General features: G+C 46.1%; 1 protein-coding gene across 7 annotated transcripts in view; it reads left to right on the top strand.

Annotated features, from left to right (window-relative positions):
* RBM33 (RNA binding motif protein 33) overlaps positions 1-12,644 on the top strand; it is a 165,861-nt gene that overhangs the window by 16,520 nt on the left and 136,697 nt on the right. For all 7 annotated transcript variants that reach the window (XR_003998741.1, XM_030550087.1, XM_030550091.1 and 4 more), the window contains exon 3: positions 7,984-8,032. Coding sequence is in view for 6 of the 7 variants with exons in the window: in XM_030550087.1 (XP_030405947.1) it covers positions 7,984-8,032 (49 nt within the window). In the remaining variant the exon portion in view is untranslated. The remainder of the gene's footprint in view (positions 1-7,983; positions 8,033-12,644) is intronic.

Here is a 12,644-nt window from a genome sequence, read left to right on the forward strand (position 1 = left end):
AGGAGTTTCCCAAACACTTCAGTCCAAACACACACACGTTTAGATAAAACAATAAAATTAGTTTAACAACTACAAAAAAAAAAGATTAAGTAATTACAGGTAATAAGGCATAAAAAGTCAGAATTGGTTACAATGAAATAAAAGGTAAAATGCAACTAAAAGCCAAAGTTTCTCTCACCACATGCTCTAGTAGTCCTCCCCTCCTGCCACTCCCCCCTCCCCAGTTCAGTGTTAATTTCCTTGACCTTCAGGTGTGGTTGATGTAGCGATGAAGGGAGAGATAATTTGGGGCCTCTGCTCCCTTTTCTCTTTATTTGAAAATAATCTCCGGCTGAGGTTCAGGAGACCACCTTGCATCAACCTAGCTGTGCATGTGTCTACACTTAAATGTCTACCGCTAATGTAATTTCTCCATTACCCTGACATAGTAACACTAAGCAGTGCTGAGCCATGGTCAATGTATTGGGGTCGACGTAGCACAAGTGAAGACACTGAATTACCTATGTCAACCCTCACAGTCCTTCAGCAGCTGTCCCACAATGCCCAACACTGACCACTCTGGTCACAATTGTTAACTCCACTGCCCACAGGTTGTGGTGGCCAGAAGCCACACACCCCATCCCTTAAAACCCTGCAAATTTTGAAATGCCTTTTTGCAATTGTCTATCTTGGCAAGCACACCTACCAACTTTCCACTGTTGTGTGGAGCTGCCCAGCTGGCTCCATGTTCCAGGCTGGGCTGCACAGGAGATATTGGATCTCCTGGGTCTGTTGGGAGAAGAGGCTGTGAAAGCACAGCTATGGACTAGCAGTAGAAACATGGACATCTATGAGAAGATTGTACAAGAGGTGCAGGAGAAGGGTGGTGACTGAGATCAGCAGCAGTCCCGTATGGAAGTGAAGAAACTGTAGCAGGCACATGAGGAGGACAAGGAGGCCAACAGTTGATTCAACGCTGAGTCATGACCTGCCACTTTTACAAAGAGTTGCATGCAATACTTGAGGGGGAGATCCCACCATCACCCCACATGCCACTGTGGATAGCTCTGAAGAGTCCAAGTCACAGGCGCCTAACATGGATAGGGAGAAAGTGAGGAGGAAGAGGAGGGTGACATGCAACTGGAAGGTCTAGCTATGCCACGATCCAGGACCTGTTTGAGACCACTGCAGTCCAGTTGAGCATAGGCAAGCCTGATGCAGAAGTAGGAACCTTGTTTAAATTTGTTAATTTGTTTCCCAACTTAGGACAGAGCTATCGACTTTTCATTAATCTAGTTGTATGAGAAGAGGTAGTGGTACAACGAAGAGCTAGAGCTTTTATCTGCTTTTTGTGTCCCTGTGGAGTTAGGCCAGAGGTGGGGGGGCATGAGGAACAGTTTGTTTATCTCTCAGGAGGATGTCCTTTGAATCGTTCTGAGAGATCTCGATGAAACTTTCATGGAGGTACACAGCAATCCTCTCCCAAAGATTTCTAAGGGGCTGCCTTATTTCTTCCTCTGCGGTAGTACACTTTCCCACGTCAATCAGCAATGTCTTCAGAAGGCATCAAAGCAGTAAACAGACTAGCAGCATACGAGCCTGGGTGGCTTCAGGATGCCTGCAGCAGCTGTGCTCTCTGTGCTTTTGTTACCCTCACGAGTGAGATAGCAGCTAAAATCACCACCACCTATGGGAAATGCTGCCGCTATTCAGTGCCATTGCCCTGTACTCAATTTCATGCAACTGAGCAACTTCCTCCTCGTTTCGCATATCCCTGACAGGCCATACTCACCACAGCTGCCGAGTACAAGTACTCTGAAGCAGAACTGTCAATAAGCATGTCTTGTTTAAAAATTTAGGGGAGCAAGGGAAGGTAGTTCCAAATCTTATCTTTTACTTTCCATTTGTGACTGTAATGATAAACCACACAGAGGTACTTCATCTGTGGCTGCTGCTGTTGGGGGATTCCCCCTCCGCAGCCAAAGAACACCTTAGCCAGATAAGGAGGAAAAATAAGAGGACTTGGGATGATATGTTCTGCAAGTCAGTGCTGAATCAGACAGAGAACAAAGGGTCTGGAAGATGAATATTGCAGATTGTATGGAGAGGGAAAGAGTGGACAGAATAAAAGCTCAAGAGTGCCCGCAGGAAAAGGAGAGGGAGATGCACCAAGGAGTAATGGGATTTCTCCAGGAGAAAACACAGATGCTGCAGACTCTTGCAGACCTACAGTTTCAACAATCCCAGGCTCATCTTCCTGTGCAGTCCATGGAGAACTCCAATATAGCACCTCTCCGTACGCCCCCCTCTGCCAACATTTCACATGGCACCAGGGCATCCCCCTATCCCTACCGCTCCACGCTGGCAGACATTAAGGACAATACACATACAGTGACCTGTGAGTGCCACGCTTGATGCATGTGTAGCTAAAATTGAAATAAATGTTCCTTTCTGTTCTTTAAGTTCTGTGATTCATACATTTGCTTTTAACTTGAAAAGAATTTTTTGGAGGTGTTTTCATAAGTAAATAAAACTGAATTGTTAGGAAAATAATTCATTATTAGTTCCCAGCATACGTTCAGGAATGCCTGAAAGTAGTGAAAGCGCCCACACAGCCAGTATTGTACACTGTGACAACTCGTGGGATCAGTGGCAAACAGCCTAAATCATAAACAGCAAGCACCATAAAATTAATAGGCGCATCGTCAGTGTTATATTGTTAGATGTGCAGCAAGCACCATGTAATTTGTAACAGGCCCCCAAACTGCAGGGACAGATAGAGCACAGTACACCATAACCCATTATTGTGGCTCTCTGTTGAAGTGCTCTTTCAAAGCCTCCCTGAGCCATAGAGCTCCACACTGAGCTCTTCTGATGGCCCTTGTTCAAACTCAGACAGACACTCCACCTCTGCATTCCACCCCAGTGGCAACTCGTCCCCTTTGTTTCACAGATATTATGCAGGACACAGCAGCCATCTGTAACAATTGGGATAATTTTCTGTCTGAGGTCCAGTCTTGTGAGTAAACAGCGCCAGCACCCCTCAGCCTACCAAAAGCACATTCAGCTGTCATTCTCCACCTGCCGAAACAGTAGCTGAATCTGTCTTTGGTGCTATTGAGGTGGTAGGTGTACAGCTTCTTGAGCCAGGGGAGTAAGGGGTAGGCTGGGTCCCCCCAAAATACTACTGACCGTTCAACATCGCCAACGGTAATCGGCTGTTCAGGAAATAAGGTCCCTGCTGGTAATTTTTATAAACTGTCCTTGGTTCTTAAAGATACAAGCATTATGCACCTTCCCTGACCAGGCAACATTGATCTTGCTAAAGTATTGCAGATGATCCACCAGCACTTGTGTAACCATAGTAAAATAGCCCTTTCTGTTGATGTACTCTGTGGCAAGTGTGACAAAGTTCCTCTTCTGCCTTGGTGGCTCCTGCACTTATTGGTGGATTTGTTCGCTTCACAGATTCACCCTGTGGGTCAGGAAACAGCCCAGAGACCTTGCCCTCTGGTAGAAGCCACAGTCCAGGTCAATTCCTCCTGCGTTTGATCAGGAGTTGGGAGGTTTGGGAGGAACCCAGGCCCGCCCTCTACTCGCCCAGCCCAAGGCCCTGTGGACTGCTACTGTCTAGAGTGCCTCCTGGTACAGTTGCACAACAGCTACAACTCCCTGGACTACTTTCCCGTGGCCTCCTCCCAACACCTTCTTTGTTCTCATCACCAGACCTTCCTCCTGAAGTCTGATAACGCATGTACTTCTCAGTCCTCCGGCAGTATGCCTACTCACTCTCAGCTTCTTACACACCTCTTGCTCCCAGTTCCTCACATGCACTTCCTCTCCTCTGGCTCCCTCTGGCGTGACTGGAGTGAGTCCTTTTATAGCATCAGAGGGGCCTTAATTAGAGTCAAGTGCTTACCTGACTCTTAGCAGGTTAATTGGAGTCAGGTGTTCTCATTAGCCTGGAGCAGTCCCTGCTCTTGTCACTTACGGAACAGAAAACTGCTTATCCAGTGGCCAGTATATCTCCCTTCTACTACTCTGCTGTTCCCAACTGGCTTGGGTCTATCACACAAGGTGGTCTGGTACCAAAATAGGGATGTATGTACTGTCTACCACTCCACAGCAGTTCAGAAACCCCACTTCTGCAAATCCATCCATTATGTCCTGCACACTGCTAAGAGTCACATGCAATTCTGCACAGAGGAGACAATTAACGGCCAATCTGTCATTACAGGTTTCCACAGTGTGATCGCCACTCACTTCTCCACTGACAAAACAGTTCTCATTTTTGTGTCCCTGTGCTGGAGGTCTGGGGCAAGACTTGGCACACAAATCCAAGAATGTTGCCTTGCTCATGCACAAGTTCTGCAGTTTGTTACCCCACACCTGCATTATGATGCAATCCCACTGGTCAGCATTCATTTCTCAGGCCCAGAAGCAGCACTCCACTGTTTGCAGCTGCTCCATTAATGGAAGGTGCTGTTGCTATGTCAGTGTAATTGGTGGTAGACATTTAAGTGTAAACACCTGCACAACTAGGTTGATGCAAGGCAGCTTACGTTGACCTAACTTTATAGTGTAGACCAGACTAAGCAGTTTCCTTTGAGCTAATGCCCTGGAAGTGCAACAGTTATCACCTACTAACTTTTACTTGCCTTCCAGAGTAATTATCTCCCCTTCTGCTATTGCTCAGCAGAGGAAGGAGGGAGCTCTCTCAGCCTTGTGAGAGAAAAGGCGAGTAGGAATCAAAGGTTCCCCATTTTGCTGCCTTTTGCTTTTAGTAGATAGTGAGAAGATCTGATTTATTTTCACTACAGTTGTCTTCCACTGAGAGTGACTAGGTGACATTCTAGAGGTTGGCCAATACTTCTTCCTATCCCACCCCACAACTGCCACTGTAACTGCAGGGTTTTAAGAAGCATTGTGCTGCTATTTTTGTGATGAAAATGAGGGCACTCTTTGCCATGAGCCTCTTTTTATGGTAAAACTCCACTTATAATGAAGCTTTTTTGTTTTGTTTTTAAAGAAATGGGGAGACACTAATTTTTTTGGTGAGGAGTTAAGGCATATGAAGGTTCAGGTTTTGAGGAGAGGTAATCCATTTCTTTAACTGTAGATAGCCTCTTCATTGTGCTTCATGAATTTATTTTATTTCACTTTATATTTGAATGATATGAAGCAGTAACTTGCCAGCATTAATTGAACAGTACAGCTGTGATCTGCTTTGTTCATACAAATTGGACTTTTTTTTTTTATTGTAGTTACTACCAGGTGCTTATTATTTCAAGATTAAGGATACGATTTGGTCATGGAGGTCACAGCAGTTACAGATTCCTCCCTTGACTTCTTTGGCTTCAGCTGTCGGAGGCTGAAGCTCAGGCCAGGGCTGTGCATTCCTGCCCCCCACCCCACCCCTCCCTCAGTGGTGGTGGGCCTTGTGCTATCAGTCCTCTTCCCCCCCGCCCCCACTCCAGAGATCGTACCCCCAGCTGGAGCCCTCACCTCACTCCTGCACCCCAACCCCCTGCCCCAGCCTGGTGAAAGTGAGTGAGGGTGGGGGAGAGTGAGCAAGTGACAGAGGGAGGGGAGATAGAGCGAGTGAGGGGGTGGGGCCTCAGAAGGGGCGGGGCAGGAGCAGGGCCTCAGGGTGGGAGTGTTCGGTTTTGTGCAGTTAGAAAGTTGGTAACCCTAATCCCGCTGTGTGTAACCTCTGATAGTTTTGATCATCTCCCATAGTCTACCCCCCATGACTTCCACCATTTTGGGTCGCTACTTGCCTAACCCCATCCCCCCCACTGTGAAGCCCTTTTGAATTCTTAGATTACCTTACCCTTCCTTGGATATTGGAGCATGGTAAACAGGAGCTAGAGAACCTCTGATACTTTGGAAGAGATATAGAGAGTAATCCAGAATGGAAAATAAGACACAGTTCTGGAAAATTATTTCCCATTAGAATTTTAACAGTGCCTTTTTGAAACACTTGCTTCTATGATGGGGTTTGGATTTAAATTCTACTGGATCCATTTACTTTACAGAGGTCTCTGCCTCTGTGCATAAAGGGACCTAATGTCTGGTCACTTTACTGGGGGTGCACGAGACAGGTATCTCCTATACCCACTCTTGTTTGATATTGCTACTGAACCTTTAGCAATCAGTTTGGTAATATACATGGGATGAAGTTTGAGAAAAGCAAGCATAATTGAATGTTGTGTGCTGATAATCCCTTCCTATTTATTGCTGAACTGAAATCTCCTCTTCCTCATCTTTTGACATTTAAGACTATTTTTTGAACATTGTCAGGCAGTAAAACTAACTCACCAAAACATATCTTATCCTTTTCTAAGAGGTACCAGTGTTAATCCTGGAATTTTCATTGGGCTTCATCTGTGTTGAAATACCTATTCCATATTCCCAACCAATTTTCAGATCTAGCACGTGTAATTTGGATCTGCAGCTAGACTCACTGGCAAATAAATTGGAAAAATGGCAAGTGCTTAACCATTTCACTATGGGCTTGATTAAATATTAAAGTGAATGTTCTAGTTTGGTTGTTGACCATCCTTAGTTACCTCTCTGTTTATATATCCCACACTTACTTTACTGTAATTTATGGGCTGTTACCTTTTCCCACAAAGGAAATCAGTAAATACAGTTGTCTCTTCAAGCTCTGCTTGCTGTACATCTAAGAGTAGATTCTTATTCCTTAACGCTAAGGCATATTCTGAATACTTTATGCAAACCTTCAGAATCAGGGTTGGAGATCCTAATATTGACACTTACAGAATGGGAACTTCAGTTCCCTTCTATTGTTGTGTTTTGGGATCTACATGTTAATGTCTCTCCGCCTTGTTCTTTATGCCACCGGAAAGATCTGGGCAGATCTAGCAAAGGCCCTAAAGTTTCTCACCTGCAAAAGTGGTTGTTTGTGGGCAACCCAGAACTTAGTTATGGAAGAGAGGTTATGGGCAAGTCTACACTACAAAATTAAGTCAGCTTAAGTTACCTCAACTTACAGCCACTTTCTGTCGGCAGTGCTCGCTCTCACCAGGAGTGTGTCCACTGATTTAACTGTCAGCATGGGACATTGTGGGTTGCTGACAGTCGGAGTCCCGCTGCCCAGGGTGCTGACAGCTGTCAGACAACGTAAGCAACGCAATGTCTACATGGACACTGTGTCATCCTAACTACCTCGACCTAAGCACTACTCTTCTCACGAAGGTGGAGTAAAGTCAGTGTAGTGGGCGACTTATATCAGTGGGAGCTGCATTTTAGTGTAGACTTTTAGAGATCATAGAATATCAGGGTTGGAAGGGACCTCAGGAGGTCATCTAGTCCAACCCCCTGCTTAAAGCAGGACCAATCCCCAGACAGATTTTTGCCACAAATCCCTAAATGGCCCCCTCAAGGGTGGAACTTGCAACCCTGGGTTTAGCAGGCCAATGCTCAAACCACTGAGCTATCCCTGAAAAGCATTCAAACACTCTCCCAGCTTTGAACAAATCTCTTGAAAGGGGAGGAGTCTTTTTCCCGCAGGATTTCTCTTACATTTGGAGGGTAAGTTCTTCTCACTCTTCAGCTGTTCATACTGGGTCTGATGGACTACCAGGAATGTTAGCTTCTTTGTGCCTCCTTAGTGGCTTAATCAAGTAGAATTAAGAGATGAAAGGCATGAAGATATCCACATGTAGGGAATTGGATTTGAGTACTGTGATTTGGCTGTCTTGGGAAAGATGGCTTATAAAAGACTCCAACATCCTGAAAACATCCACCTTTCCTTAAGAGAGAAGTTCAGTGCCTATCCCTTGCATAATGTAAACCTCTTTCCTGAGTCGTCATATTAATGTGCTATATATTTTATCAAAGAAAAAGCATTGTGGATTCAGTAACAATTTTCCTCTGACCAATGTTGAAATTACTGTATTGAATAATGATTCCAGAAAAAATATACTTTACTTCATGTGTGTGACATGAGTACTCTTAATATTCACTTATATTTTCCAGTGAACTTGAAGATGATTTGCTTGGAGAGGATTTGCTTACTGGTAAAAAGGTAAGAAATAAGCATGTTTCATGTATGCCCAATAATTCATTACAATTTTAAATGTGAACCTATATTTCACTCACAACTCATGCTGTCATGTTATATGACCATTTGTAAATGATCCAGGATATTCTATTTATCTGGGTAAAATCAACTTAAATACTGAAATCTAAAAGAACCCCAAAATAATTCTTGCATTCCACTGTGAAAGACAGCACAAACAATAGCAGGCCTTTTAAATGTATACATATATTAATATCATCTAGATCATCTAAACAGTAAAGGTGTTTGAAGAAATTCCAACAGCAGCTTTCAGTGGGGGAAAATTTGAAATGTTTCGCAGAGATGGTTCAGTTTCGACTAAGTTCCTCTTAACCCCAGTGCTTTCAGTGTCTGTGACTAGGGCACCCTGCCTTGCAGATTGCCCCAGGGCTTCTCATTCCCTTTTGCAGAGAATTTCTAAATGTTTTAGTTTTGTTCTACATCAGAACAGAACCAATCCTTTGTGAAATGGAATTACTGTTCTCCACCCACTTCTACTCACCAGTCCAGAGAGGTAGTTCTCAACACTAGTTTCTCTTGGCTTATTCTGTAACTTAAGCAGTGCAAAAAACACTTCCCTGATGCTACCCAACATTCCTGTCTTTCCTTCCCGAGGGCTGGCCTACACTAAAGCTGTAAGTCGACCTAAGTTATGTCGACTTCAGTTATGTAAGCTACATAACTGAATTGGATATAACTCCCACACTGCGCTGTATCGACGGGAGACACTGTCCCGCCAGCTTACCTTCTGCCTCTGAGAGGTGGAGTACAGAAATTGATGGGAAAGCGCTCTGCCATTGCAATAGTGCTGATTTAGCTGTAAGTATTGACAAGCTCTGAGACCCATTCCAACAGTCCTGTCCTTATTGATTCCTTCCAATCTGAGATACCAGTGCAGCTTCTTCAACCAGTGAACTGCAGCTCTTCTCTATCAGGGATGCATGGGGTAGGGGGAAGGCAGGCAGCAGCCAAGGCTCATAGCCACTTCCACTTCTTTCTGTGCATGGGGCAACTACTAGGCAATGGCTTTGTCCTTCCCACAGTAGGAAAATCCGTAATGCCAGTTATTGGGGGACAGATGGTGCTGAAAGGTCAGATTCCAAAAAGAAAGGCTGCGAGGAGTACTGAACGTCTAGAGATCCTCCCTCCTGCATCACAGACTCCTGACTCCTGAAGAGAAAGACCCATTCCCAAAACAAAACTTCCTGTGATGTAAAATCTGGTTTTGGCACTTCCTTCAGCAGGCTTAATCTGTCTGCTGGAGCAAGTGGGGCTTCTCCTCAGAAAATAGGAAGAGAAAATAAAAGACGAAGCTACTCTGTTAAATACTAAGTAAACTAAATTAAAAAGAGAAATTTGTTTTCTGAACATTTTACTCTCAGCTGGAGGATAGATTTTATGATATAACTTCCTGTTAAACAGACCAAGTACCACTGGCAAATTGGCTTTCTTTGTGTGCATTTTTAGTGGTTTGCACCATAAATGTTAGTTTAATTCCATTATTTTAAATTTTTTTAGGATGGTAGGAATAACACCTACATAGGAAATCCTTACCATAATAAATTATTGAAAAAACATCTCTCAGAATGATTGGAGTTAGACAAATAAATTAATCCAAATATGAATAAATTCTAATCCATCATACAGGCAATGCAGGATTTCTTTTCAAAGTTACCTACTTAGTCCTGGGGGAATTCTGCATCACTGTGCAATGCAGAATTTTGCAGAAATTAACGTGCATGCAGAATTTCCTTTCCCCCATAGAAGTGGGCTGCAGTGCTGTTAACCGCCAGTAGGGGCTGCTGCACCTGGCAGATCCCAGCGCGTATATAGAAGACACTGTCAGAGGGAGGAGGAGGGAGCAGGAGCAGGAGAGTTCCTGGCAGCTGCAGTTCCCAGCATGCCCTGAGGAAAGGAGAAGGCAGCACGCACGAAACTCTGCGATCCTGGGACTGAGCATCAGGCTTTTTCTCCCTCTGGATCCGAGGATTTAGGGTGTGTGTGTGTCTGTGCTGGGGCGGGGGTCCTGCAGCTGGACTCTGGGAGGGGAAGGTGGCAGAGAAACAGGAACTGGGTTGTCATAGGGGTTTCTTTAACTCTCTACTCCTGGGGGAAATTTTGTGTGTGTCTGTATTGTTACCAAATTACCAAAATAATTGAAAATGGCATGATTATGAAGTGTTATTTTGACAAATATTATTTGCCGAGTTTTAAAATATCGTGTGCAGAATTTTTAATTTTTTGGCATAGAATGCCCCCAGGAGTACCTATTTTTGTGCTTTGTGCAGTCTTATTTTAAATTTTTTAAGTGGCAGGACTCCCACCACTTTCTGTGAGATACTGTTCAACAGTCCAGTAATAAATCTTTTGGGAAGTTATTTCACTGATACTAAGCCTAAATTGGTTTCTTCTTAATCTCATCCCATTACTTATAGCTAAACCCACCTTCGTATAACTTTTAATGCTTTTACTACTGTCATAAACAGATAGTAGGAGTTAATAGAATAAAAGTACTTTATATCTCTTTTGACTGTAAAGGGTTAACAAGTTGAGTGAGCCTGGCTGTCACCTGACCAGAGGACCAATCAGGGGACAGGATACTTTCAAATCTTGAGGGAGGGAAGTTTTTGTGTGTACTGTTAGGCCATGTCTACATCTAAAATTTTGCAGCGCTGGTTGTTACAGCTGTATTAGTACAGCTGTATAGGGCCAGCGCTGCAGAGTGGCCACACTTACAGCAACCAGCGCTGCAAGTGGTGTTAGATGTGGCCACACTGCAGCGCTGTTGGGCGGCTTCAAGGGGGGTTCCGGGACGAGAGAGCAAACCGGGAAAGGAAACCAGCTTCGCCGCGGTTTGCTCTCTCGGTCCCGGAGCCACCCAGCAAACCGCAGGGAAGGAGACCTGCTTGCTCGGGGTTCCGGGACCGAGAGAGCAAACCGGGAACGCCGCGGTTTGCTCTCTCGGTCCCGGAGCCACCCAGCAAACCGCAGGGAAGGAGACCTGCTTGCTCGGGGTTCCGGGACCGAGAGAGCAAACCGGGAACGCCGCGGTTTGCTCTCTCGGTCCCGGAGCCAGCCAGCAAACCGCAGGGAAGGAGACCTGCTTGCTCGGGGTTCCGGGACCGAGAGAGCAAACCGGGAACGCCGCGGTTTGCTCTCTCGGTCCCGGAGCCACCCAGCAAACCGCAGGGAAGGAGACCTGCTTGCTCGGGGTTCCGGGACCGAGAGAGCAAACCGGGAACGCCGCGGTTTGCTCTCTCGGTCCTGGAGCCACCCAGCAAACCGCAGGGAAGGAGACCTGCTTGCTCGGGGTTCCGGGACCGAGAGAGCAAACCGGGAACGCCGCGGTTTGCTCTCTCGGTCCCGGAGCCAGCCAGCAAACCGCAGGGAAGGAGACCTGCTTGCTCGGGGTTCTGGGACCGAGAGAGCAAACCGGGAACGCCGCGGTTTGCTCTCGCGTTCCCGGAGCCACCCAGCAAACCGCAGGGAAGGAGACCTGCTTGCTCGGGGTTCCGGGACCGAGAGAGCAAACCGCGGCGAAGCTGGTTTCCTTTCCCGGTTTGCTCTCTCGGTCCCGGAACCCCGAGCAAGCAGGTCTCCTTCCCTGCGGTTTGCTGGGTGGCTCCGGGACCGAGAGAGCAAACCGCGGCGTTCCCGGTTTGCTCTCTCGGTCCCGGAACCCCGAGCAAGCAGGTCTCCTTCCCTGCGGTTTGCTGGGTGGCTCCGGGACCGAGAGAGCAAACCGCGGCGTTCCCGGTTTGCTCTCTCGGTCCCGGAACCCCGAGCAAGCAGGTCTCCTTCCCTGCGGTTTGCTGGGTGGCTCCGGGACCGAGAGAGCAAACCGGGAAAGGAAACCAGCTTGATTACCAGAGGCTTCCTCCTTCCACGGAGGTCAAGAAAAGCGCTGGTAACTGTCTACATTGGATTACCAGCGCTGGATCACCAGCGCTGGATCCTCTACACCCGAGACAAAACGGGAGTACGGCCAGCGCTGCAAACAGGGAGTTGCAGCGCTGGTGGTGCCCTGCAGATGTGTACACCTTCAAAGTTGCAGCGCTGTAACTCCCTCACCAGCGCTGCAACTTTCTGATGTAGACAAGCCCTCAGATTTTGGTGGTGGTTCTCTCTGGATTCTGAGAGTGACCAGACATGCAACCAGGTTTCTCTCCAATCTTGCTGATACAGTCTCTTATATGTCCAGAATAGTGAGTACTAGGTAGATAAAGTGAGTTAGGCTTATGTTTGTTTTCTTTATTTGCAAATGTGTATTTGGCTGGGAGGAGTTCAAATGTGTATTTGGCTGAAAGGATTTTAATTTGTACTTGTATACTTAGGCTGGGAGGGTATTCCCAGTGTCTATAGCTGAAAGACCCTGTAACATATTCAATCTTAAATTTACAAAGATAATTTTTACTGTTTTTTCTTTCTTTAATTAAAAGCTTTTCTTGTTTAAGAACCTGATTGTTTTTTTATTCTGGTGAGACCCCAGGGGACTGGGTCTGGATCCACCAGGGAATTGGTGGGGAGAAAGGAGGGAAGGGGGAGAGAAAGTAATCCTAACACAGAGAGAAATTAACCT

This window comes from Gopherus evgoodei, chromosome 2 (assembly GCF_007399415.2).
Source record: "Gopherus evgoodei ecotype Sinaloan lineage chromosome 2, rGopEvg1_v1.p, whole genome shotgun sequence".
Taxonomy (NCBI): Eukaryota; Metazoa; Chordata; order Testudines; family Testudinidae; genus Gopherus; species Gopherus evgoodei.